The 27388-nt window shown below is 50.4% G+C and overlaps 2 protein-coding genes across 2 annotated transcripts in view; one reads left to right on the top strand and one right to left on the bottom strand.

Moving 5' to 3' along the window:
• CBFB (core-binding factor beta subunit) overlaps positions 1-12794 on the bottom strand; it is a 65278-nt gene extending 52484 nt beyond the window's left edge. The window contains exons 1-2 of the mRNA XM_014464979.1: positions 12747-12794; positions 11208-11420 (exon numbers count right to left, since the gene is read on the bottom strand). Of these exons, the coding sequence (XP_014320465.1) occupies positions 11208-11420; positions 12747-12794 (261 nt within the window). The remainder of the gene's footprint in view (positions 1-11207; positions 11421-12746) is intronic.
• Positions 12795-21036: 8242 nt separating this feature from the next.
• FAM96B (family with sequence similarity 96 member B) lies at positions 21037-23032 on the top strand. The gene is made up of 5 exons (XM_006099383.3): positions 21037-21353; positions 21510-21589; positions 21851-21976; positions 22397-22442; positions 22822-23032. The coding sequence occupies exons 1-5, from the start codon at positions 21212-21214 to the stop codon at positions 22917-22919; spliced, it is 492 nt and encodes a 163-aa protein (XP_006099445.1). The 5' UTR covers positions 21037-21211; the 3' UTR covers positions 22920-23032.
• The last annotated feature ends 4356 nt before the right edge of the window (positions 23033-27388 follow it).

Raw genomic sequence — 27388 nt, 5'->3', positions numbered from 1 at the left:
CGCCGCGCATGCGCCGCCCCGCTTGCGGGCCGCTGGGCTGCAGGGAACCTGGCTCCTCCCGCCGCGCGGCCCTCTTCCCCCGGCCGACCCGCGGGCCACTCCCGGTGGGACCGCCCTGTGGGTTCTGCCCGGTCCATGGAGATGGAGCGGCCCGCGCGGCTCCTTTCTGTCGACTGTCTGGAACTTTTGGACTTCCCAGTCGCACGAAGTAAACCAATATTGTGACCTGAAGGCAAGGAAATTTAAGTCCTTGGGGACTTGGCGCCTCCAAACCGAAGGGGATGGGTGGAAAACGTGCACTTCAAAGTCGAAAGGCGGAATCAGAGCAGAGCATCCCACTGAATCCGGGTCCTGATGGAAAAGGTCGGAGCCGTGAGTGTCAGACGGTCCTAGGTGAGACCTTACTGGACTCCCTTGACGGGAGCCTTAGACAAGACTGGACCGCTAAGCCTCGGTTTGCTTATTTCCAAAATTCAGACTTTCACAAGTTCACAGTATTAGCGTGAGAGCCTTGATGTAGGTCTAACACATAATAGGCACTCAATTAATTTACGTTTCCAAAGAGTAACAAGCTGGATTTATAAATATATCCTAATGCCAGTCCATATCTTTACCCAAATGTGCAAACAAATCCCAAAAGATTCACAACTCCTAGGAGTCATTTAGCCCAAGCTGTAGAGAGTCTGACATGGGATTTATGACAGACCTTGACTCCAAGTTGGTCCTCAATAAATTCTGATCTTTGCCCTAGCCGGTTTGGCCTGCAGACTGAAGGGTCCTGGGTTGATTCCAGTCAAGGGCACCTGCCCGGGTTGCGGGCTCAGTCCCCATTAGGGGGCGTGCAGGAGGCAGCCAATGATTCTCTCTCATCATTGATGTTTCTCTCTCTTCCTCTCTGAAAAATCAATAAAAACATATTAAAAAAAAAAAAAACTCAGTCCAAGGATGGCAAGTGGTGCCAACTCTGATTGACAGTAGTTGGCATATTGCAAAAGATTGTGATGATACACCTAAACTCATGGGGATTAGTGCCCAGAGCAATTGGCAACGTCTGTGCGGATGCAGAGTTTGGCTGAATTTCCCCTCCCTGTCTAGTCCTATCTCATTTTTACAGATAAAGTACTGAGCTAGGGTGACCAACTGTCCTGGTTTTCCCGAGACTGTCCTATTTTAGCAATGAAACTCCCATGTCCCAGGAAACCACCCACTCCCTGGCAACATGGGATGGTTGGTAACCCTAACAGAGGTCCAGAAAGTGATCCACCACCCAAGGTCAGGGAGGGAATTTTCAGCAAAGTCAAACGTGTAGGCTGATGGTTTTAACAAACACACTCTTTCTGAATAGCAAATATAGAATCAATTCTTTCCAAGGGCATGCTCCTCTGTCCACACCAAGCCTGTGTGAATGAATGTATGTTTGTACACAAATAGAACAGGTATAGATATGGATGTCAACAACCACTATTGTTGGGCCTCCCTCTTTCTCAGAATCTTCCTCTCAGGTCTTTTTCAATTGCAAGTGACAGAAACCCAATTCAAGCAAATAGAACTAAAAAGGGGTCTGTTTTATTTTAAGTAAATAAATCACAGAGAGAGTCTCTTTTTTATTCCCCCATTTCTTCTCACTCCTTAATTCTCTCAAGCTCTCTTGATGGCATTAATTCCCTGGCAAAGGATGGGAACAGCCATTTTTCCATCGCCAAGTCATAAAATTCCTGGGAAGGACTTTGATTGGTCCAGTCTAGGTCACATACTCTTCCCCTCTACCAAATCACTATGTCCAGGCTGATGTGATGACACTGACCAGTTTATGTCATATGCGCTCGCTTCTAGGCTTGGGAGTCTGGGTTTGACATCCTCAGAGAGAACCTGATGGTTGAAAGAGGGAAAGAGCAGTTTTACCCAAAGGAAGGAGTGGGAGTGCCTGTGGGTCCACTGAAGAGTTTGTATCAGCTACATCTGGCAAAGGATGTCATTTTTATTTTACTGCCTAAAGGCTCTGATGAAACTGGAGGGGGAAACTCCACATCAGCACAGGCAAAGTGCAGACAAAACCAGCCTTGAAACATCTGCAACTTATTTTGAGAGGTGAGTGAGACAGCCTGGGTCCCAAGGCACCAAGGCAGAACTAAGTCACTCACAGTAATAGCAGCTTTCATTCATCTGCTGCCTCTACCCCAAGTCTTCCCATTTCGGCTAAGACCTTTGGACACGAGGGCAACACAGCCACTGTCTAAATGAGAGGCAGACGATGGCTTTGCTCCCAGTCAACAAAGCCTGTCTGAGGCCAGTGGTCAGGGAAACAGTTTCTGCTGTTGACTTCTATTGTAGGAAAAAGGAAAATATCCCATGTGATACCACTCAGCCTCACCATATTCTGTTTAGGTAGACAGCTGTATAAAACTTTCCATTTCTGTCTCTAAAATTGATCCAGAAAGCAGCACTCTTAATCCACAATGGGTCCAGGTGGGGCTCCCAGACCTGCAGCTGATCCTGGTCTTCGAACTCTAGTAATAATTGTTTCTGCCATGGGAAATGTGGAATAAATAAAAGGTGAAATAGCCCTAGAGTGGCTAAGATGCCCAGACAGACACCATGAGCTTTGACAAGGAAAAGGTCAAGGTCAAGGCAAATTATTTTTTTTTTTATTTTTTTTTTTTTTTTAAATATATTTTATTGATTTCTTACAGAGAGGAAGGGAGAGGGATAGAGAGTTAGAAACATCGATGAGAAAGAGACATCGATCAGCTGCCTCCTGCACATCTCCCACTGGGGATGTGTCCGCAACCCAGGTACATGCCCTTGACCGGAATCGAACCTGGGACCTTTCAGTCCGCAGGCCGACGCTCTATCCACTGAGCCAAACCGGTTTCGGCGAGGCAAATTATTTTTTACGTTCAAGGGAGCTGGAGAGGAACCATGGGAGTGCAGAGCAGGGCAGAGTACTCTGTCAGCCTCATGGGGGTGGGAAACCATGTCCTGAGGGAAAGGGATGAAAAAGCCTGCCAGGCCGACCCAGAACAGCAACACCACAGACAGCCTTTGGCAACTCCAAGCCACAGGGTAACCCACACTCAGCATTGTCTGGCGTCCAACCAGCCAGGATGACCGGGAAACTAGCCACAGGCTGAAGGAAGTCATCTCCTCAGCTGACCTCTATATACCTTTTTTTATTATTATTCTTAAATTTTTTTCACTTATTTTTAAAACTGATTTACAGGAAATTAATAAAGGAAAGTTTCACCCAGGTCAGCTATAGTTAGCTCTGTGCTTCTGACCCTCTGGGCTTGGATTAGTAAACCCCTCCATGGCACCCTGCAACCCAGTCAGCTCTTGTAGGGCCACCAGATGGAAGCCTGAGGGTATCTGTACCTAGAAACACCCCCCTCATTCCCAAATCTGGCTGAAATCTCTGAAGCTCCACTGCTTGGAGCCTTCCTTTCCTAAGGATTCAGCCAGCCCAGGGCCTCCTCTTCCTCACCTTCTTGGGTGGGCAGCTGCTCCTGATCTTGAGTGGGTGGGCGGGAATGCACTGACCAGGGGATGGGAACCCTCAACCAGGGGATGGGAACCCTCAATTGTCTGGTCCAACTGTGAAGATCTGAGCTGGGTGCTTACATGTCCCTTATCTCAGTTCATTCAAGCAACCACCTTCTAAGACAGGTCTTCTTGTCCCCATTTGACAAATGGGGAAATAGAGACTCTGAAAAGCTAAATAAGTGACCATAGGACTGTGACAAGATCCTGTCTCATTAGTGATAACAAAATGTCTTAGCATTGGACTATATCATCTTTGTGCACTCCTCCCCATAACACTGGAAGTTTGGTATTATTATTATTCACCCTATTCTACAGATGAGGAAATGGAGGCTCCCAGGGTCATGCTCTTAACCATTCCACTCTAAGGCCTCTGCTGGTGGAGATGCCAAAGGTCTTGCTTTTCTCCCTAAATGAACTGTGAACTCATGGAGTGCTGTGGCTGGGGTCATTCCTCCGGGAGCACCCAAAACATGCTCCCAAAGGGTCCCCAGTAGGTTGAATGAAGGGGTCCTATTGTGGGCTTTGTGGCAGGATGTGGCTCTTGCCCTTGATGGTGGTGCATTCCTGTCCCCCAGTCCAATTGTTTGTCCCTTTTTGACTTGGAAGGTCAAGGCCTAGATGTCCTGCCTCCCCAAGTCCAGTAGAAAGATTGGCTTTATCCAGATCTGGTGTCAGCAGCTACCTACATGTTCCTCTCCTTGAAGAGGGAGTGAGGTCCTCCTAGGTCCCCGAGACTCTGATGCATTTTTTCTAAGGAAACCCTTTCCCTTCAGTTACTGAGAAAATATTGTACCATCTTGAAGTTGAAATAGGATCTGAAGCCACAAATGAGACCTGAAGGGGGTGGGAGAGAAGGGAAATTAGTGGCTGGCACAGTGCCTAAAGCCCTAGCTCTACCCAGCTTCTAGTTTCTGGATGAAGATGGGCCTAAGTCCAGGATGAGGGTGTCATCTGTCTGAATAAGGCAGTTTCCTGAGCCCTAAAGAATTCTTTTCTGAGATATAATTTACATACCATAAAATTCACCCTTAGACCCTTAAGAATTTCCCCTCCCAAGAGGTTATCCACCACCACCACCACTACCCCCACCTAGTTCCCCTGTTACCCTCCCCCACAAGCTCAGCCATTCCAGAGGGAGAGGAAAGCAGAAAGGAGCAAGTTTCCCCCAGAATAGCATTTCTTCAGTGTTGGGATCAATAAACCCGTTTGCTTAAAAGGAACCAGATGATTTCATCCTTGTAATTACAAGTTTGACGTTTGCAAATCTTGCCCAGGCTCCAAACGAGCCTCTTTGTCATGGGAGGCGAGAGGTTTGTCTGGGTGCCTGGGGATGGGGACTGAGCCTGGGGTGGTGGGAAGAAGGCCAGGCTGGGTCAGGAGGCCTGGCTGACCATCTCTGAGGGCTACTTTCAACTTGCTCCCCTTTCCCTTAAGTTTCTGGTGGGTGATGAGAAACAGACCAGACGAGGGGGCTAGAGAATGACAGTGGTGAGCTCTAACCACACTGCCCTCCTGCCTAAGTCCCCTCCCCCAAGCCTCTGATTTGTCTGTAGCAGAAAGGCACAGCTTAGCATTCATGACCCCCTGACAGTCATTACTTTCCTTTCTAACCCCATCTCCCATCATTTCTCCCCATGGCACCCTACAATCCAGTCATACTCGCCTGCTTGCATTTCCCACATGCTTCAGGGCCTTTGCTTTTACTGCTCTCTGTCTTGCATGACTTTTTCCTGTTTCTCAGCTGGGAAAACTCATACTTTTTCTTTAAATATGAGTTCAGGGGCTTTTGATTGTCATTCACAGAGTGATGCCCCACATCATCCCTCATTCTAGCATGTGGGTCCATACAATGTACCAGGGAGAGGGTCAACACACCTAGGTCACTGCAACACCCTGGGTTCTGGAAGGATTTGGCTCCCCACTAATTTGTGATCTATGAACCAGAAGGTCGCCGTTTGATTCCCAATCAGGGCACATGCCCAGGTTGCGGGCTCTATCCCCAGTGTGGGGCATGCAGGAGGCAGCTGATCAATGATTCTCTCTCATCATTGATGTTTCTATCTTTCTCTCTCCCTTCCTTTCTGAAATCGATGAAAATGTATATTTTAAAAACTGTGCAGCCTTCATAGTGTTTCTTAAGTTGTTTTAATTATTTAAAACGTGTGGTGTTTTTTGGTAGAAAATTTAGGAAATATAGGAAAAGAAGAGAGTCCTGCCACCTCCAAACAATCATTGCTAACATTTCAGTATATTTTCTTTGGCCTCCTTCCATTCACATTTCCTCACATAGTTATGACATACTGTAGATACAGTTTTGAATGCTCCATTATCCTAACCCTATGGCATAAATATTTTCCCATATAATTATATAAAACTCCTAATGGCATCTTGGCCAATCGCCTATTGTTAGGCATTTATTTTTGTTGCTTCCTATTATTCATTGCTATAAAATAGGCTTCTGTGAACATCATGATGCTTAAAGCTTTTTCTTAAAAGTTTTGGATAGTGGTTCCAGAAGTAGAACCACCATGTCAAAAGGTATGGGCATTTTAAGGTTCCTGACATTTGGGAACAAATTTGTCTCTTCTTGAGTCTTAAAAATCAGTTCCCTCCTCCCTACATTTCTCTTCTCAGCATCTCAGACACAGGAAATGCCAACCAAGAATAAACCAAGACCTGCAGATAGAGATCAATAGATCAATAAAGGAGGTTGAATAATTCAACATTCACTTCTAGCTCATTATCAACTCTTGAATCCAAATGCATTCTTTTTTACCTTATCTCCTTTTGTCTCCTTCTTGATGATACCTTGACACCCTGCCCTGTTCTTGGATTCTTTCTGAAATTTCCTAAGCCCTAAACCATCCTGGCAAGCCAGGCTTCCCATCAGGCTGTAATATTGGCTTGTAAATAGGCCATCAGAATTACTAGCCATGGCCACCTCACCAGCCTGCTTTCCCTCTAGGTACACTAGAAAAATTAATAAAGCAAACAATAAGCATTTGAGATCTTGCTTTCCAGCAATATTATCAGTTTGTCTCAAATAAACTCTCATAACAAGTTTTTAAAAAAATAAAGCAAAAATAATTTCCTTCCTCTAGATCAGGGGTGGGGAACCTTTTTTTCTGCCAAGGGCCATTTGGATATTTATAACATCATTCTCGGGCCATACAAAATTATCAACTTAAAAATTAACCTGCTATATTTGGTCAAACATTTAATCAACTCACCCCTAATGCCTTGGCAGGGCCAGACCAAATGATTTATTGGGACTTATACAGCCCACAGGCCTGATGTTCCCCACCCCTGCTCTAGAGGATACTTCTGAGTGAATGGGCAAGGAGTTCAGTTTCAGGCTTGGTTAACTTCCTCTATCTAGCTTGCTTCTTTCCTCTTTCTCAGCCAGGCAAATTCATACTCTTTCATTAAGTGTGGGTCCAGAAGCCTCTGAGAAGCCTTTGGCCCACAGGAGACGGATTGGCCCACAGAATCCCCTCACCAAGCCTGCTCTAGGAACTGAACCCAACCTCCTCAAAGACACACCATAGTCTTGATAGCTTCCCTATCCTCACCTTATGCTAAGGTCATCTTGCTCCCTCCTGCCCAAGGGGAGCTCCCAGCATGCCTTACAACTTAAGTAGTATTGGAGATTGAGATGGACACCAAGATGCCATGGATAGTCTATAGGGAATACATTGGACTTCGAAGACTACCCAATGTGGATGTTTTGAGTTAGGTGGTGATGGAACAATCACCCAATCACAGCCTTCTCTGAGGCACGTGTGGTATAAGTGTGTGTAGGTGGCAAGCCCAGAGGAGGCAGGCATGGAGTTCACCTTATATCCAGGAGCTCATTCACATTGTAAACCAGCTAAGTGGTGCTCCCTGGAGGTGTGCGCTGCAATATCCTTCTGCCATACCCAGGTGCTATGAGAGGGAAGCCTGTGCCACCCAGGATAACGGGTCCCCTATCCAGGCAGTTTCCCTGCGTTTCCCATTAGACTCCACTACCAAAGCTTGTTTGGGTATGGTTGTATCCTGATTCTTGGGGAAATTATTCTTTTCCCAGATCTGCTGAGTTTTGTAGATATATTAGTTACCTAGAAACTAGGCAAGGTCATGAGTTCTCCTGCCAGAGAGGATCAGAGAGGCCAACTGAATGTCTGAGATCACACAGCAGTGTGAACAGTTGTATTTGAACCCATGACCCCTGCCCATCAGCAGTCTTTACTAGCAATGCAGAATCCTAATATTCTAGAGCAACAAATCAATGGTGGCACCTCTGGCTGAAAGGCCCAGCAACAGGGCCAGAGTTTTGGAGCCGTGGGTCTGGGGGGGTCTCTGGAACAGCCTTGGAATCTACCAGTCCTCCCCTGAGGCTAGAAGAGCTGCTCCTTAGGAAAGAGACATGAATCATCCAGAGGCACCTCTAGAGACTAGTTTTTGATGAATATTCCTGCCACTGGTGCTAATTTCCTGAAAGGCTTTTCTTCCACCTTCAGGCTCCCCATTAAAAGGGTTCTTGCTCCTCCACTGCAGGAGATCCATAATGACCACCCAGGGGCTCCTTGGTGAGGTCACAGGCATGCTCTCCCACAACGCCTGTGGCTGAACGGGAGTGAGTAGGAGTCCTGGACCACAGATGGAGGAGACTGGGTTGGAGTAGTGTCCCACCACAGGCATTGTTCCCAGCACACAGCTGAGGAGAACCAGGCCCAGGGAGGCAAAGGGCCAGGAGGGACAGGCCCAGACAGGAACACACTCAGAGGGACAGGCCCAGACAAGAACACACAGCTCCCAAATTCTGCCTACAAGAGGGCTGCTGAAGTCTGCTTCATGAGGTCATCTGACCTCAGCCTCTGGGTTCTTTCAGGGCTCAAACAGGCCTTCCTCCCCTTCTGATTTGCTCACAGACAAATAGGCACAAACCCAATTCCTTGTGGCCATGGAGCTATCATTGTGATTACAGAGGGTCAGTGGTGGGAGGCTAGAGTGCTGTCTTGATTGGCTTTCTCTGGGGGCGAAGGGGGAGTGGAGGGGCTTCCCCAGCCAACATCTAACCTGCCTTTACACCTAGCCTGGATTTTATGAACTTATTTGCTCTGCACCACCCGCCCCTGGTCTCCCCCCCACCCCCCGCCCCCTTCTACTTTGTCCTCCAGTTATTCTGTAACCTCAAAGAGCCTTCTGGAAGATAAGTCTGACCAGGACATGTCCCACCTATGGCTCTTCAATGCCTCATGGTAGAGTCCATGATCCCTCCCAGACTGTTTCCTCTCTTTAGACTTCCTGTGTGGGCCATACTGACACAGAGCTGCTGGGATGGAACAGGCTAATTCCTGCCTCTAGGCCGGTGGTTCTCAAACCTTGACTGCACATTAGAATCACCTGGGAAATCTTTTTTAAAATCCTGATTTCTGGGCCTCATCCTCTTTAAAATCCTGATTTTCTGGGCCTCATCCTCCAGAAATTCTGTTTCTTTGTTACTAATGGTGTGGCCTCACCTCATAACAAAGAAACAGAATTTCCAGAGGATGAGGCCCAGAAATCAGGATTTTAAAAAGATTCCCAGGTGATTCTAATGTGCAGCCAAGGTTGAGAACCACTGCTCTAGGCCTTTGCTCCTGCTGTATCCTCTGGCAGACATGGCTTCCCCTCCATTCCCTCCACGCTTTCCCACTGGTCCTTTCAGACACTCCTCAGGAAGCCTTCCCTATCTCCCCATCCCAACCCAAGTTAGAGCATCTCCTCTGTGCTCCCACCGCCACCTTCTGAGTGCCCAGGTACTGCCCTCATCCTGCCTGAACAGCCCCCAGCACTGTCTTGGCCATCTGTTCATGTGCCTGTCTGGCCCTGTGTTCACCTCCTTCCTCACCTCCTTCCTATCTTAGCAGATCAGTCCACTATCTCTTTCATCTCCCTCTGTTCCCTTTGTTAACTGTAAAAACATTCAAACCTATCAAGAATTTTTGTGAGTTTATTTGAGCCAAATGCTCGACAATTGCTGGGAAGCAGAATCTCAATGGATTGGGATAATGCTCCGGAGAACAGCGGTTCTTCACCTATTTTTAAAATTAATTAATTAATTTATTTATTAATATATTTTTACTGATTTCAGAGAAGGGAGAGGAAGAGAGAGACAGAAACATCAATGATGAGAAAAAAATCATTGATTGGCTGCCTAATGCATGCCCCATACTGGGATTGAGCCCGAAATCCGGGCATGTGCCCTTGACTGGAATCAAACCTGGGATCCTTCAGTCCGTAGGCCGATGTCCTATACACTGAGCCAAACTGGCTAGAGCTTCACCTATTTTCATACATTAAAATCAAAGGAGGAGACAGGTGGGTTACATGAAATTCATTGGTGATAGATTAGGGAGGTGGGAGAAAGCAAAGGGAACCTATGGGATTGGATAAAGAGTAAAATGATAGTCACACTTCTTTTACTTAGGTGGGTACAGCATAGTTTACAGTCAACAATTAACATGATAACAATAACAAGGAAGGAATTTGTGGTATCTGTGCTGGCACCCAGGGCATTTGGTTGTGTCCGCAGGCTGAGGCTCTATCCACTGAGCCAATCGGCCAGGGCCACAGCCCAATTTCTTGCAGGCACTCTCTGTCTCCACACAGTTAATGGCATTGGTACATTGAAAGGGGAGTTCTCACTCCTTTAGAGAAGAGATCCCCTCTTCCTCACAGAAAGTCTGACCCAGCAGGCCTGAGGAAAGTTCTACAGCACACAGCAAGCCCCCAGCCCTTCCCTACTGAGGCCAGACCTGAAAGAGGTGGGGGCAGAGGGGGTGGTACTGAAAAAAAAAAAAAAAAAGGCCACCCCCCATGCCACTGCATCCAGGACCTGAAACCCAGCCCCTTGTGGCACTGATGGGGGCAACAAATATTTTACAGCAGATTTCTTTGGTCAACCTCATCTGTGGACCTTCTAAACTGGATCTCCTCTGACAGCTTCTTCCTTTGTAGAAACTTCAGCCTCACTCAGAGTGTGTCCTGGGTATAGGCCCACCTTGTCCCCCACTACAAGGTCCCATTGAGTCCAGCCTGGGCCGGAAAGAGGCCAGTGGGGAAGGGGAAGCCTTGAAGTGGTGGTAGCTGCACCCCCCCCCCTCCTGCTCCCTCTTGTAACCCCTCTTTCCTTTACCTAATGCCTCCTTGGGCCTCATTCCTTCTCTTAGCTTAAGGTCCCAGCCAAGCCCCTGGAGCTTCTGCCCAGTAGTCTGTGGGCTCCTGGAGGGCAGGACTAACCCCTCTGTGTCTCTCAGATCCCACAGGTGAGCGAGTGAGGCTGTGCAGGGCATGGACCCGGGGAAGGAGTCCATGCATTCTCTGATCAGTGATGAGCACCTGTGGCCCTACTCTGCCCATCCACCCTGCTGCCCACCTCCCAGCCAAGGGTTTCTAAGGCCAGGCCCTGCCATGGCCTCCAGGAGGGCACTGCTCTGGGCGTGGCCAGCTCAAGTCTAGCCTTGGAGGTCCTGAAGTCAGGAGGACCATGAAGCCATAAGAGCGCTTGGGCAGAGTCCTGAGCCCCGCAGTCGCCGGCCTGAGACTGGGGCTGCCCCGCTCCCACGCTCCCAGGGCGCAGGCTGTGGAGGGCGCAGGAGCCCTCATAGGGAGGGCGGCCCCATCCCGCCTGCCCCCACTACCCAGCGTCGGCGTTTCAGCTCCCGGCGCCCCGCGTCCGCCAGGGCTCTGGCCGCGCGCCAGGCAGCTGGATCCATCACTGCAGTTGGCTGGAGGCCGGCCGGCGCGTCCCCCGGGGCTCCCAGGCGGCCGGCGCTGGCGGCCAGGCAGGGAGGGCGGCGGGCGAGGCTGTGGCAGGAGCCTGGGGGCGGGAGGCGGCCGCGGCGCTTCGGGGGCTGCGGTCGGAGGGGGTACCGCGCAGGGGCCGCATCTCCCGCACTAATTGGCCCTTCCCCAGCCGCCTCGGCCGGTAATTGCTGCTGGAGGGGGGACGGGGGCTGGCGGGTGTTGGAGGAGAGGAAGGGGCGCTGCTTCCGGAGCGGGGAGTCAGCTCAGCAGGAGCTGAGCCGCAGAGGCCCCCAGGAGACGAGTTTGCGCGCAGTTCCTTCGCCAGCTTGGCACGCGGGGGCGGGGGGAGGAGGGACGGGAGGAGGGGCTTCGTCCACGTGGAGGCCCTGGGAGCCGGGCACAAAAGGGGAAAGGCGACAAAGGTGTGTGTGTTGTGGGCGGGGCACCAAGTCCAGCCAGTTCTGGGGGTGGTGGCTGGGGCTTTAGGATTGGGGTGGGCGTTGGGGGACCCCAGGACTGACAGAAAGATAGGGTGGAGACTGGAAGGCGGGAACCCTCCCTAGCGGGAAGGAGAGGGTAGGAACCGGGGCTGTGGGAGGCGGGGCCAGCCCACCATCCAGTCTGCACCCCACTCCTTGAGTTGGAATTTCTAGAGGACATCCTAGGGTTCCCCGAGAGTCTTTCTGATCCTGGCATCTGCTGCAGCCTGGCTGGGTCCTGAGTGAGGCCTGGCTCCTGGGCTCCTGCTCAGCGGCACTCCCTCTGATTTGGGATAGATTTTAGGCAGGTGGCTGGATGGAAGGGTTCCTTCTCCAGACACGTGGAAAGCCTGGAGGGGAGAACTGAGGGATGCTCAGAAGCAGGCTGGGACAAGCTTGGAGTCAGACCCCTGGACCCCCCAGGTGAGGATGTTCCCGGCAGACACTGGGGTGAATCAAGCCCCTGGGGCGTTCCTATCTGCCCCCTGTGGGTAGGAGATCAGGTCAGAGTCCTGGTGGGCTCAGAGCCATGCCCGCTGCCTTCATCCCAGGCCCAGATGCTGAGCCTGCTTGGAGCACAGGCTTCTTCTCTCTCCAGGACCGTGGCCTCACCCTACAATCTGGCCTCTAAGGACACCCCATCCACTTGTCAGACATGTCTGTAGTGGACCAGATGAGGTCTCCCTCCAAAAGCAGGATGCCAGGTGATTCAGGGGAGGAGTCACCTGGTGCTGGGTATCAGAATCTCACATCTGGCCCAGCCAAGACTCTTTCCAAACATCCTTCTTGTTGCCATTGTCATCATCATCATCACTATTCCTGTTGTATAGGTAAGGAAACTGAGACCCAGAATGGAGAAATGACTTGGCCAAGGCCCCCCAGGACACTGCCACCGATGGACAGTGGCTTATTACTTGAAAGAAATGAGTGAGGGAACAGAGGATGGGGGCTTACGCTCATGCCATCTCCTCTGTGTATAATGCCCTTCCTTGCATCGTCCATCAGGCGGACTCCTAGTTATCCTCCAAAATTCAGCTCATCCCCTTCTATTATGCCTTTTTGGATGTGCCAAACTCCTACAGAGCCAGACTCCTGCAGCCTCTTGCAAGAGACCAACCTGCCCAGCCTTAATGCAGACAGGGAACTGGAGTCCGCTCTGAGAGGCAAGGACCTGCCCGAGCTCATGGAGAGACACAACCTGGAGACTGGCTCCCAAGGACTGCCTTGGCTGCCCACAGGTGGGCTTACCCCATGGCCTGGAGGTGGCCTGGGTTTGGGTTGTACAGTAAGAAGCTCAGACCTGAGCCTGCCCTCACTGAACATCTGGTCCAATGAGGAGATGATCGAGGAATTCCCACTGCCCACCTGTATTTTTCTGGTGGCCCTAACATGGGCAGCCCCAACATGGGCTTCAGCGTTCACAGGTGTCATTAGGCTCTCTTGCTGCTGCAGCCAATGCCGTCTCTTTCTTAGAACTCTGGCCTGGCATTTCTAGTCTTCTCTCCGCCCACCTGCTCCCCAGATCCAGGCTGAGACCAGGTGTGCTCCAGCTGGCCACGTGGAGGTCAGGGCACTGCCCTGCAGGAATGAAGGTCCTGGGGACCAAGGCACAGGTGAGGCGCTGGGAGGCTTGGAAGGGCCAGGGAACTGGGGAGGGTTAAGAGGGGGTGGGTCTAAAATCCAAGAGAAGGGCTGCAAGCAGAGTGGGAGAGGGGCTTGGATGATGACTTCCCTGAGAACCTAAGAGGGCCACTTTGCTGAGAGGGCACTCAGCCTGTCATTCAAAACATCATGGGGCTCCATCTGCTACCACTTCTGGGCAGACACAGGCCCAAGTGTTAAAGTGGAAGAGACCTGCCCTGACCAGTTTGGCTCAGTGGACAGAGCGTCGGCCTGCGGACTGAAAGGTCCCGGGTTCGATTCCAGTCAAGGGCATGTTCCTTGGTTGCGGGCACATCCCCAGTGGGGAGTGTGCAGGAGGCAGCTGATTGATGTTTCTCTCTCATCGATGTTTCTGACTCTCTATCCCTCTCCCTTCCTCTCTGTAAAAAATCAATAAAATATATTTTTAAAAAATAAATAAATAAAGTGGAAGAGACCCATGCCAAAGTTACGATGACACCCCCTAAAATCCCTAATTCGTCCATCTTTAAGTTGTAGTCAGGGAACCATCTGATTTTTTCAGACAGGGTGGTTGAAGTTTATGTCCATACCTATACCAGGAAGCATTTTTTGAGCATTTGCTGTGTGTAAGACACTGTTCTAGGCACCTTACAGCTAATGATCATTCAATGCTCACAGCAGATCTGTGAAGGGGAACACTAACATTGTTCCCATTTAATAGATGGAAAAACTAAGGAACAAAGAAGCTAAATGACTTGTTCAAAGATACATCCAGTACCTTGTGGAACTTGATGGAACCCTATTTGTGTGTGTGTGTGTGTGTGTGTGTGTGTGTGTGTGTGTAAAACTAAGTTTGGCCTGGGTATGGACACTTGTCTGTGTCTACTGGGAGAAGCTGCCAATACCTTGTCTCACTGGCTGGGTCCTGGTATGCACGTCTGATCCTGCATTACCCCCTGGTGGTCACATACTCACACTGCTCACAGGGCCCCACCTGTGATAGCACCAGAGAGGCCACCCCAGGTTCACCAAACTCTGCCCTACAGGCCCTGACCCCCCTGAGTTTGTGGGTTCCTCTTGGCTTGCTCCCCTTAGTTCTGCATGGCTGCTGGGTTCTCAAGGCAGGGCCATCAGTCTGTCCAGGGTATATGTTGGGGGTGACTTTCTCCTGGAGGCCCACTCTCTTGGAGGATTCTCAAGTGGCAGGGAGAAGCAGGGCGCTGCCCTGCAGGCAGATTCCTATTAACAACGCAAATCCCCTCTATGGGGAAGATGTGACTTAAGAGCCAGACTCCTGTGTTCGAATCCTGGCTCTGCCGAGTTCTGGCTGTGTGACCTTGTACAAGTTACTTCACAACTTTGGGCCTAGTTTTCATCCATAAAACAGTGATGATAACTGGAACCACCTCACTGGGTGGAAGAAAAGTCATATGTGTGAAAACATGAGGCATGGAACCAAAGCCAAGGAAAGTCTGTTCTTAGGGCCAGCGTCTGTCAGGGCATCTGTCTCCCTGTTGGCTTGGGAGATTGCTCACTCCAAGGAAGGGCAGGACTAGTTTCTGAGCCTCAGTGTCGGGAACATAGCTGGCTGGGAGCAGGGGGTGGGAGGATGGGTGGAGCGTGTGAGACACTAGTAAATATTTGCTAATTCAAACAGTTGCGGGTACTGGCTGAAGGACAGGGCAAAGGTCATGCCTAGACAACATGCCAGGTCCTCTCCTGGCATCTGGAGCTGGAGCGCTTTCGGATCAAACTTCTCTCCTGCCAAGAATAACTAGGCAGCTTTCTGAATCTGCTCCTTTAACCTTGATCCTTGGGGTGGAGGTGGGGGTGTGGAGAGAGCAACAGAGAATCAATCACAATAAGATACCACTACACCCATTAAAATTAATCAAATGTAGAAGACATAAGACCAAGTGTTGGCAAGGGTATAGAGCATTTAGAACCCTCATCTGTGGCTGGTAGGGATGCAAAAATGGCAGTCATTTTGGACAACAGTTTGGCATTTGTTTAAAAAATGTGTTAGTAGGCTTTCTTTTTTTCTCTTTAATATATTTTTATTGATTTCAGAGAGGAAAGGAGAGACAGAAACATCAATGATGAGAGAGAATCATTGACCAGCTGCCTCCTGCACACCCCCCTACTGGGGATGGAGCCTGCAACCTGGGCATGTGCCCTTGACCAGAATTGAACCTGGGACCCTTCAATCCGCAGGCCGATGCTCTATCCACTGAGCCAAACCGGCTAGGGCAACAGTTTGACATTTTTATTTAAAAGTTAAACATACACTTACCATGTGACCCAGTAATTCCACTCTTAGCTATTTACTCCAAAGAAATGAAAGCATACTTTCATACAAAGACTCATCTGAAAATGTTCATAGCAACTTTGAGTGGATAAAATAATACTACTCAACAAATAAGACTGGTTGGTTGAATCTCAAAAACATTAAACTAAGTGACAGAAGTAAAAATGATTCCATGGTTCATATCCGGGGCCCGCTTCCCCCCCAAAAAAGAAAAAAAAATGATTCCATTTCACCCTAGCCGGTTTGGCTCAGTGGATAGAGTTCCAGGTTCGATTCTGGTCAAGGGCACATGCCCGGGTTGTGGGCTCGATCCTCAATGGGGGACTTGTGGGAGGCAGCCGATCCATGATTCTCTCTCATCATGGATGTTTCTATCTCTCCCTCTTCCTTCCTCTCTGAAATCAATAAAAATATATTTAAAAAATAATAAAATAGATCTCAACTCTCAGCAGATTTATATAAAAAATATATTTTAAAAATGATTTCATTTCTATGACATTCTAGGAAAGGCAAACTATAGTAACAGAAAGCAATTTGGTGGTTGCATGGGATCGGGGTCAGGACAGTGACTGACTACAAAGGGGCATGAGACAACTTTTTGGAGCAATAAAAGCGTTTTAAAATGATGCGATGGTGTTTGTGTGCCTTATACATTTACCCAAATTTAACAAATTATACACCTAAAATGGGTGAATTTAATTGTATGTAAATTATTCTACAATAAAGCTGTTTAAAAAGATTACTGAGACGAGTCCTAAAAACTAGTCCTGGGAACCCTTTATTTATTTATTGATTTCAGAGAAGAAGGGAGAGGGAGAGAGAGAGATAGAAACATCAATGATGAGAGAGAGAATCATTGATTGCATGGCCTCACACTGGGGATCGAGCCTGCAACCCTGGCAAGTGCCCTGATAGGGGGCGGGGGGAGGGGGAATCAAACTGTGACCTCCTGGTTCACAGGTTTACACTCAACCACTGAGCCATGCCAGACAGGTTTTGAAAAGTATATTATGCATCTGCAAGACTGAAAAATATACCAATACATGCATGCCACAGGTGCTCAATATATGCTTTCAGGTGCAGGGGAAGCCTTATGCACCAATCAGTGTTCACTGATAAGGAAAGCTCTTTGCCAAGTTCAAGTTAGCCTAGCCTAGGCTTAAAGTTATCCTTGTCTGCCATCAGGTGGCCAGACTGGGTAGTGCAGGAATCTTCATTCTTTAAGCCCAATTTCAAGAAGCTCTATGGTTGGGGCTTAAATGCAGTGAAGGGAAAGAAGGCTTTCCTCCTGGGAAATCTAGTGCATGGAGAGGGCAAGTTGATCAGAAGTAGGAGCATGGAGGGAGTCCCGGGTCTATGAGAAGAGAGATATCGCCTCTTAGTGACAGAGAGAAAGTGCTTTGGTGGAACAGAGAGGCCAAATGAACACAATTTGCACACTGGAATAAACCATGAGAGAGGGTGTATTTTTTGGGGGAGGAAGTTTAGGGAAAACAATAAGTAGGAAAACTAATCATGTAGATGCCCACAGTGAGCTGGGGAATGCTCAGCAGAGGGGGGCGATGGGGTGGGGGTAGTTGACTAGGGGAATTCCAAAAGGCAAGAGGAGACCGCCCTGGATGGAGTGGCACTTGGGAGCCAGGGGACCAGAGTGTTCTAGACATGCCTGGACCTTCTGGGTCCTCAACCCTTTACTTCCAGGAAACATCCCACAGACAAACATCTTGGACGTGCTATGATCATATAAGTTTTGGCCCCATTGTGTCTGCAGAACCAGTAAGGATAAAGGCAAAATTGAGAAGGCAGGAGACAGAGGAACCATCTGGTTATCCTGGCCACTGCACAGCTGGCTTAGGCTCCCAGGGCCCACGACAAGCCCATTCCTGCTTCTTACAAAAAATGGAGTTGGTCATCTCTGTGGGACACAGATAAGTGAGTGGGGGGGGGGGTGTTTAAATTCAATGATACATGATACTTAATCTAGGGGGACACTGGGTGGGGACAGAGACTTACATTCTCAGTAGTTGGTAGACTCTGTGGCTGAGATCTCAGAACTCCCAGACTCCTGGTATCTAGGTTTTCTATTGGCCACTTACAGATATGAGAACATGCAGGACATTCCCCAAAGGGCTCCCTTCCTAGGGACAGGAGAGTAGGTTGGGGTGGATGTGAGGAAGGGAGGATGGGGCCTAAGCCCAGTGGGGTGTTGGCGTCTGCCCTTCCACAGCTTTGCAGCAGGAACTAATGCCCTTGGAGTGCCAAGTCCTGAGTCTGGGAAAGTTATTTCTCCCTTTCAAATCTCAGCGGGCTCACCAGAAAAATACATACATGGGGGAATCCACCAAACTCAGAGGGAAAACTGGCTGTGGGGGTTTAGATGAAATAAATGACAAATGTAGCCCAGCTCAGAGCTCAGAGTACCCTCTACCCCAGGGCCAGGAGTTCCCAGGACCCCTCCAAGATTCAGGAGGCTCAAGGGGTGCAAATTACAGCGCCCCTAGAGGCGGCTTGGCAAAGAGAATTTCCAGAAAGATGTGGACCCCCATGTTAGTGCCCTGCACATGGATGAGGCTCCCCTGCACCTGCACTGTGTGAGTAGTCCAGACGGGGCTGGCAGAGTGCTAGCTTGTGGGCAGAGGCATGGACATAAGGATTGGGTTTACCCAATAAGTTGCCCTTGCAGATTAAAAAAAAATTTTTTTTAATTTATTGATTTGGGAGAGAAAGAGAGATCGAGTTGTTGTCCCACTTAATCATGCGGTCATTGGTTGTTGCTTGTATGTGCCCTGACCAGGGATTGAATCTGCATCCTTGGCGTATAAGGATGACACTATCACCAACTGAGCTAAGCAGCCAGGGCCCTTGCAGATTATTGATGTTGTTGCCTCCTTCCCATTCTCAGCTCAGCTCAAGGACCCTGATCTATAAACACTTGATTTATAAACTTCTGGCCTATAACCCTGCCCCCACTTCCACCTCCTACTGCTTTCACTGGGTCCAGCGCCTGCCTTTTCCACCACACTCAGCTCCGTGGGGCTTGGCACTATGGTTTAGTCCCAGGAGTTACAAGCAAATGGTCACATGAACTTGATGGGGTGAGAGTGTCCTTTCCACGGACTGTGCCAGGTCATGTGAGGGGCAGAACTGTGGGAATTGGACATACAAGGTTGCTGTCCTAGGGATCTCATGCTCTAGGTGGCAACAAATGACATAAAGACAGCATCCCCCAAACGAGGAGCAATATTATGAGAACTATAAAAGAGAAGTACAGCTGTGTCTAGAGTGCAGCCTTCCTGTTGTGGTGATCAGGGAGGGAAGGAGTGATTGAAAGTCACCTAACAGAGAAAGAGCTGATATATTCATTTAAAATATTTTTTAATTGATTTCAGAGAGGAAGGGAGAGGGAGAGAGAGATAAAAACATCAATGATGAGAGAGAACCACTGATCGGCTGCCTCCTGCACGCACCTTATTGGGGATTGAGCCCTCAACCTGGGCTTGTGCCCTTGACCAGAACTGAACCTGGGGCCCTTCAGTCTGCAGGCCGACGCTCTATCCACTGAGCCAAACCAGCTAGGGCAAGAGCTGATATTCTTAGTAGATAAAAAAATTTCTACACATATTAAGAAACATGCCAGCTGTGTATACTTGGTGAAAGAATTTGAAATGGTTCAGACAATAAGGAATACACATAAAAGGCTCTTACACAAATGAAGGGATGTTCACCTCACTGGTGCTAAGAGAAATGCACATTGAAATCTGTGAGGTCAACAACTTATTTTGTCACACAAAAAAAGCAAATCAAACACTGTATGCTTTCTACTGGAAGTCCACAACACCACATATGAAGTAGTCTTGCTCCCCAACAAAACAAAGAAAAACCTAAAAACGGTGGCTCAGTGGTGGAGCAGGGACCTATGAACCACCTCGAAGGGGCCTCGAGGTTTCTGCAGCCCCTCCCCAATACCAGGAACCAACCCTCTCCTCAAACCTAAGTTCACTGTTCTTATAATCACAGGCCTGACAAGGGTGCTCCGGGGACGAGAGAGGCTGTAAGCCAGAAGGAAAGGGAAGGGACTAAGCCAGGAACCCAGGAGAGCTTCCTTGAGGAGGTGCATGATCAACATTTCTGAGAAATGAGAACGACCTTCTTCGTTCAGGGTGAAGGGAGACATAAGATAAGCATGTCAAACTTGCAGCCCACAACAAATATTTTTTTGCGGCCCAGCCAATATAATGGTATGTAAGGAACGTTTTAATAAAAATTTCCTAACTTAATTTTTACAATATCCTGTCATACATAATTATTAATAACGAACTACAACATTCGCTAATGACTGATTACTATAATTGTGTTGCATTCATTTCCCTTATGCGTCTTATGCAGGCGCACCATTTCTGTCCACTAATACCAGCAGCGAATATTTTAGCAGCTGATTGCCTTGTACTGATTTGTTTGGTGTGCGCAATAGGAAATACTTCGCTTTCGGAGAACAAGAAAAATAGGTTTATTTGCATTACGCATATTAATTTGTGCAGTTATTCAGTGTCTGGTAAGTTAATGTTCAAGAAAGAAATATTAATTTTTATTAAAATGTTCTATTATATTATGTTAACGATGACTCATTTATTTCAGCCCTTTGTATTCTATCGAAATAAACCTACGTTTCTATGAAAATTGAGGCTTTTGTTGTTTTGCGGCCCACATAAACTTAAACCTTGTTTATTTGGCCCATGTTAGCCTTTGAGTTTGACATGCTTGACGTAAGAGGAAATGCAGGGAATTGTGACCGCCCTCCACCCTAAAATTCCTCCTTGCTTTCAGGGTGTCTCTTGGGTCAGCCTCCAAGGTTCTTCAACCCCTTATTTGTCTGTCCTGGCCTGGCCCCCTCTCTACTCAGCCATGTCAGCCTTTCGAAATGCACAGGAGACCTGGCACTTAACATCCCACCCCCACCCCCTGGCTCTCCCTGGCTCAGTGGTGGAGCATGGACTTATGAACCGCCAAGATCCAGTTCACAGTCATTTGTTCATTAAACAAACATTTAAAGAACGCCTTCTCGCCCGCGCTAGGGGCACCCGGCAGGGCACTCCCGGGCCCCAGATGTAGCGGGGGACGCAGGCGCGAACCCTGGAGGCTCCGAACGGTGCCAGGGGTACAGGCAGAACGGTGCCAGGGGTACAGGCAACTCTGGGCACGCGAGCGCCCGCCGGGCCTCAGGAGAGGCCTTCCCAGAGGAAGTGATGCCTGAGCTCCGCGAGAACCGGCCTCGGTCCAACACGCTACGGCTGGCGCCGCCCGGCGTCGCCTTCTCGGTGCCTTTGCTGGAACCGTCGCGCCTTACCGGGTCCACGTGGAGAGAGCGCGGCCGGGGACAGGCTGGGCTGCGTGTCCCTCGGGCGACGCCGTCGCTCCGCCCCGCCCCCTCCCGGAAGTGCGCTGTTAGAAGCGGAAGTGCGCACCGACTGCGACCCCCGGCGGCTCAGCGATGGTGGGCGGCGGCGGCGCGGGGGGCGGCCTCTTGGAGAACGCGAACCCCCTCATCTACGAGCGCTCCGGGGAGCGGCCGGTGACCGCGGGCGAGGAGGACGAGCAGGTCCCGGACAGCATCGACGCGCGCGAGATCTTCGATATCCGCCGCTGCCGGGCGCGGGCGGGCTCGCGGGGGCCGGGGAGGGGGACGAAGTGACGTCCAGTGGTCGGTGGAGCCGTGTCGGGCGCAGGCATTCCCGGCGGAGGGTGCAGAGCGGGCAAAGGCGCAGAGGCCCCTTTCCTTCACTGGCCACATCTGATTCGCTCCATCAATGACCCGGAGCATCCGCTGACACTAGAGGAACTGAACGTAGTGGAGCAAGTGCGGGTTCAGGTGAGTCAGCCCAGCGAGCGTCCAAGGGGAGCGGCTGGTTCAGGAGTCAGAAAGGTTCAACTGTTCACTCAGCGGCTGCCATTCTCTCAGCTCAGGGACTCCTCAGGGGATCTTGGGGCGGGGGGGGGGGGGTTGTGTCTATTTAATGGATGAGGAAACTGAGGCCCATAGAAGTCAGGCGACTTGCTCCCAAGCCACAAAGTAAGAAGAGGAACGCTGGGCTGAAAGCGCCAAGACTGCTGACAGCCCACCCCCACCCAGGTGAGCGACCCCGAGAGCACAGTGGCGGTGGCCTTCACCCCCACCATTCCTCACTGCAGCATGGCTACCCTCATTGGCCTGTCCATCAAAGTCAAGCTCCTGCGATCTCTCCCCCAGCGTTTCAAAGTAAGTTGGCACTGCGTGCTGGGGATGGGGCGCAAGTGTAATTATCTGCTACCGAGGAGAACACGAAGAGCGGAAACACGGACCTGGAAGGATCCCAGCTAACAAGAGATGAAACTGGGAGGGACAACAAGAGTAAAGGCCCGAGCTGGAAAGTGCAAAAGAGTAGTGAGGAGTGGGGTCGGGAAGGGCAGTAGGGAGCTAAAGATACGTTTGGAGCAGGGACGGGGCACAGGTAGAATGCTTTGAAGTCAACAGCAGTTGGTCGGCCCTTTGGGGAGAAGGGGAGTGGCTCCGGGTGGATTTGGGGCATACTGGAAGGGCCAGAATTCAGAGGCATGATTAGGAGGTGGTGAATGGGGGAGAGGAAAGAAGGGGTAGGCAGGTGGTTGAGGGCTCAGGCTCTACCTGTCTCCCTCCCAGATGGACGTGCACATTACGCCAGGGACCCATGCCTCAGAGCATGCAGGTAAGTGAGGAGTGTTGAGGCATTGGCCCCAAAGCTTCCTCCTTGCCATGGTGGTTTGTGGGGCAAGGGGGGTGCTGGGTGGGTGACTCCTCAGTGGAGGTGGCAGCCTAGACTGAAGCTGGACTGAGTAGAGTCTCCTGTGCTTACTGTGTCCCCCCCACCCTTCCTGTCCTCTCCCTCTCCTAACTGCCCAGGACCAGGGGGTGTCAGGCTTTATGGGAGGCAGACTTGAGCAGCAAGGTGGGAGGGGTCCCAGATGTGGGCTCAGGTGGTTGCGGTAGCCTGATTGAGGCGTGGGGTCCTGGGAAGGAGATAAGGGGTGGGGGGCTTTGTTGGTGGGGGTATATACACATATTACCACTCCCTCCTTCCCATCCAGTGAATAAGCAACTTGCAGATAAGGAGCGGGTGGCAGCTGCCCTGGAGAACACCCACCTGCTGGAGGTTGTGAACCAGTGCCTGTCGGCCCGCTCCTGAGCCTGGCTTTTCGCCTCCAGCCTCACCCAGGGCTCATGACCTTGTCTTCTTGAATCACTGACAATAAGAAACCCACACTTTGCATTTTGTAATAAACGCTTAATTTATATTCATTTTCCTGTGTGCCTTCACGTCTTTCATCTCGGTGGGGTTACTTGAGGTGTGGGAGGGTGGTCATAGTGAGTGTCTATACAGGGCAGGTCAATGAGATTGAGCTTATTTAAAAAATTTCTCTCGATGGTTTGATTAGGAATAGTTGCAAATATATAAAAAAAATTGGAAAGAGCCCTAGCCGGTTTGGCTCAGTGGATAGAGCATGGCCTGCTGGCTGAAGGGTCCCAGGTTCGATTCTGATTAAGGGCACATGCCTGGGTTTCCAGGATCGATCCCCAGTAGGGGGCGTGCAGGAGGCAGCCAATCAATGATTCTCGCTCATCATTGATGTTTCGATCTCTCTCCCCCTCTCCCTCTCCCTCTCTCAAATCAATAAAAAGATATTTTTAAAAAAATTGTGCCCTGGCCAGTTTGGCTCAGTGGATAGAACGTTGGCCTGCAGACTGGAGGGTCCTGGGTTCAATTCCGGTTGGCGGTACATGCCCGGGTTGCAGGCTCAATCCCCAGTAGGGGGTTTGCAGGAGACAGCAGATCAATGGTTCTCTCTCATCATTGATGTTTCTATCTCCCTCTCCCTTCCTCTCTGAAGTCAATAAAAATGTATTATTACCTGGCAAAAAATGAACAATTCCCTAACACCATTTAATATAAAACATCATTCATAGTTGTTTTTTAAATCAGGCTCCAGTCGAGTTTCATGTATTTGCATTTGGTTGTTATCTCTTTTCTTCCCAACCCCCATCTTTTTATCTTCCTTGACACTGACGTTTTTGAAAAGTCCAGGTGAGTTGTCCTGGAGAAGTACCACAGTTTGATTTGTTCCTTTGTCCGCTGTGTTTCCCGTAAACCAGAAGTTGAGTGAGTTCAGGTTTGAGTTAGGTGTGCCTGGCTGAGACTCAGCAGTGACTGTGGGCAGAGACCTCTAGAGGCCTCAGCAGGGCGTCTGAGCATTTGGCAAATCTGTTCTCCAGGGCCGGCTGACAACACAGCCTATCCTGGTGGCAACTATACTTATACTACCTAGTCGGGCAATTCTTGATCCAGGTTTCTGTGGCAGCTACTACTCTCTATTATCCCTATTTTGCAGGTGAGATGAGCTGCTAGAATAAGTAATTTACTCCCCAAGACCTCTAGGGAGTAAGGAGGAACCTAAGCAGTTTAGCAGGTACAGCTCAGCTGGCAGGGGGCGCTGTTGCCTGAATGGAAAGGCCTATGCCCACCCCCACCCCAATTCCAGGAGGGCGTGGCTTCCTCACCTAGAGACACAAGTTCAGAGAGGTGAAGCTTCCGCAGAGGTCGCCAGTTTCTTCACATGTCATGTGGGGATGGTCATGACAATCACTTGGGACTGGTCTGTGGAGATTTAAAATGGATCTGGGCCCATGTCAGGTGATCTTCCAGGCATTGTTACCCCGCCCCCTCCCCCCACTTACACAGACGGAGAAGCTCAGTGCTCCAGAGAGGGAGGGTGACCAGCCAGGGTCCCTCAGGCCCCAGGGAGCCATCCCAACCACCAGTACCTGGCTGTAAGCTTCACCACCTGTATACACACTGACAGCCCTGATCTCTCAAAGGTGTCTGTGGTGTCTGTTCAGCCGGGTGTGGAAAGTCATAGGGAAGGCAGGTGTCACTGAGTCATTCCACCGGCCCTCCTGGCAGCCAGGCCGTGGTGGGCAAGGGATATTAAGCTGATCATGTCACAGCAGTCACATCAGACAGTCCCCTTGTCAGTCTTGACTCATGTGTCTGGACCCTGGCTGCCTGCATGGACACCATCTGTGAATCCTGGGCTAGTGCCCAGGGAACTTTCTGGAACCCAGGTGCTGTCTGAGGACATGGGTACCGGGTTGAGGGGTGGGGGGTGTTTGAGGTTTCAGGTCACTAAAGCCTTCTACCGGGTGTGTCTGGCTCTTCTGTTTCTGGCCTATGACTTCTCAGGCCTCGGTTACCATGTCTGCAAAATGGAAATGACAAATCATAGCGAAATGAGATTGACCCAGGACTAGATGACATGTAGAACATGCCCAGCTATGTGGACTTCTGCTTATCATCATGCCCACAGTACAAGGGTCTGAGGGCACACAGTAGGTACTTAGTAGAAGTCAATGGAATGAATGAATGAATGAATTGGACTTTAGACAAGAACAGAGGAACTGAGGTGTGGGGGCTGTTGTGTGAGGAGAGCTAAAGATACTGAAGCCTAGCCAAGTCCCCTTTGCAGCATTTTGCTACGGAAGGGAGGGAGAAGGATGTGGGGGTCCCACAGAGAAAAGGAGGGTATAGGGGGGAGAGGAGAGGGATCTGCCCCTCTCCAGAGAAGATCACTGTTCTGGAGAGAACAGAGCAGAAGCAGGAAAGAAGAAACAGGACAGGGCCCATGGATTCACTCAACCTGCCCTGCCCAACCAAGCATGAAAAAGAAAGTGTTCCTATTGAGATACTACTATATGCCAGACACGTGCCAACTACTTTATTGATATAACAACCCCCTCCAAGACAATATCCCTATTCTACACAGGAGGAAACAGGCTCAGCCAAGATAAATGGGCAGAGGTGAAACAACTAGTGAGGGACAGAGCTGGGATTTGAAGGTCGGGTTGTTGAGAAAGGGAGGATCAGGAGGTGAGAGTGGAAGTGTCTGAAGGTCATGTCCTGGTCTTGGTTCCTGGGGCTCCTGGCCATACCTAAGCTTGAAGTGAGTGTGTCTGGCCTGTTGGGGAATGCCTGGGGCCTGAGTGGCCCAATGTGGATGCAGTTCCCTTGGCAATGAAGAAACACTGCTGAGGTCAAGAGCTCAGATTACCAGAGGGGAAACCCAGCCCTAATTCCTTGCATGGCTCCCTGCTGGGAAGGGCCACAGATACCAACCCCCCTCTTGCCCACCCTCTGCTGGACATGCAGAAGCTCTTTTCAGTGACATAGTCATGTGAGCGGTGGGTAGGAGGAGCCATAAGCAGCCCAGCCAGGATCCTGATGGGAAGTGGTTTGCTGGCCCTTGAGACTTGTGTCTGCTGACATGAGCCACGACCCACAACTGCCTCTTCCCATTAGACCTGGCCCAGGAAGTTAGAGCCAGCATAGGCTTGTCCAGGCCTCCAAGACCCTTTAGGCCGTGTGAAGAACACAATTGGATGGGCCACCCTATAGTCCAGTCCTGGCTTATTTTGGGGACCTCAAGAACGAGAGGGGACTGCATGAACCCCCTAACACTTAGCCAGGCCGTCCTCACTCCAGGGCCCTTTCTGATGTTGCCAAGGAAACTGACGCAGCAGCTAAGAGAGCCCTACCGGGTCTCCATGACAACCTATAACAGCACACCAGGATCCATCATCTGTGATGTCACCTGAGCCCTGAATGGGTGTTTCCACTCCTGCCACACTTGTTACAACCAAACATCAGAGTCTTATAGTAGGGCCCTGTCACGAAGCAACTCACAGCCTGCCTGCCCCCAACCCTCACATACCCCAGATATATGAGTAAGGAGGACTAGCTCATGTCCAATGTATAGCTGTGTACCCAGAGACTGGGATGGAGGCAAGACCCAGGAACCTGGAGGGAGAGCCAGGACTAGAAACCAACCCTCCTCATTACATCTCCCCTCTGTGTCCCGGCGGCCACCCTAGGTCTGAAGAAGGGATGAGCTCTGGGCAGTGGTGCTAAGAGCTCCCCCCACTTCTCCCTGCATCGGTGCTCCTCCTGGATGGGTGTCTGAACCTCCAGGTCTTGCGTGTGTCCGGAACAAGCAGGTCCAGACTAGGAATAGGGCGAAGGAGGGAGACATTGGAGGCTCTTAAAGTGGCTGGATCCAGCCCTGATCCAGTTCCTGGTCCAGTTCCACCACTTTCTGCTCCTGCTGGCATCTGACACCTGCCTGCCAGGATTTCCCCTACTTTGGGCAACTTCCAGCCCAGAAACAGAATGACCAGGGCGGGGGGCCAGGGCCACGTATTTTTAGCAGAGTTGCTGGCAGCTGTCTGGAGGGTGCTGGGAGTTGAGGTGGTACTGAGTTCATCCTTTCTCTGCTCTGGGCCTGTGTTCCCTCCCCAGGATTCAAGCTGAAACCTCTAGCTGCCAACACTGCCAGAGGGCCTCCCTTCCCTATCCCCTCCCCCAGGTAGCTCTCAGAGGCCCCCAGGGGTTTATGGGGTGCCACTCACCCTCACCCTGAAGGGCAAGCTCATCAGGCAGAAACTTCAACTTCCCATGGCAGGGAGAGTGGGAAGAACTTGGTGTTGAGGCTAGAAGTCGGATTTAGGACCCCTAAATTCCAGCTCAGATACGGGACAGTGGGGAGTGGATGTCAATGGGCAGAGAAGGGTGCAGTCTGTCCAGTCTGTAAATGTTCTGCTTGCTTG

This window comes from Myotis lucifugus, unplaced genomic scaffold (genome assembly GCF_000147115.1).
Source record: "Myotis lucifugus unplaced genomic scaffold, Myoluc2.0 scaffold_274, whole genome shotgun sequence".
In the NCBI taxonomy this organism is placed as follows: Eukaryota; Metazoa; Chordata; class Mammalia; order Chiroptera; family Vespertilionidae; genus Myotis; species Myotis lucifugus.
Note: the sequence above shows the minus strand (reverse complement) of the source record. Positions and strands in the feature narration are given on the sequence as shown.

Bases quoted from the DNA above. Each gene is read 5' to 3' on its own strand.
- FAM96B (XM_006099383.3), top strand. From the start codon at position 21,212: ATGGTGGGCGGCGGCGGCGCGGGGGGCGGCCTCTTGGAGAACGCGAAC. The intron at 21,977-22,396 runs GTAAGTTGGCAC...TCTCCCTCCCAG, and splicing joins CTCTCCCCCAGCGTTTCAAA to ATGGACGTGCACATTACGCC. The intron at 22,443-22,821 runs GTAAGTGAGGAG...CTTCCCATCCAG, and splicing joins CCATGCCTCAGAGCATGCAG to TGAATAAGCAACTTGCAGAT.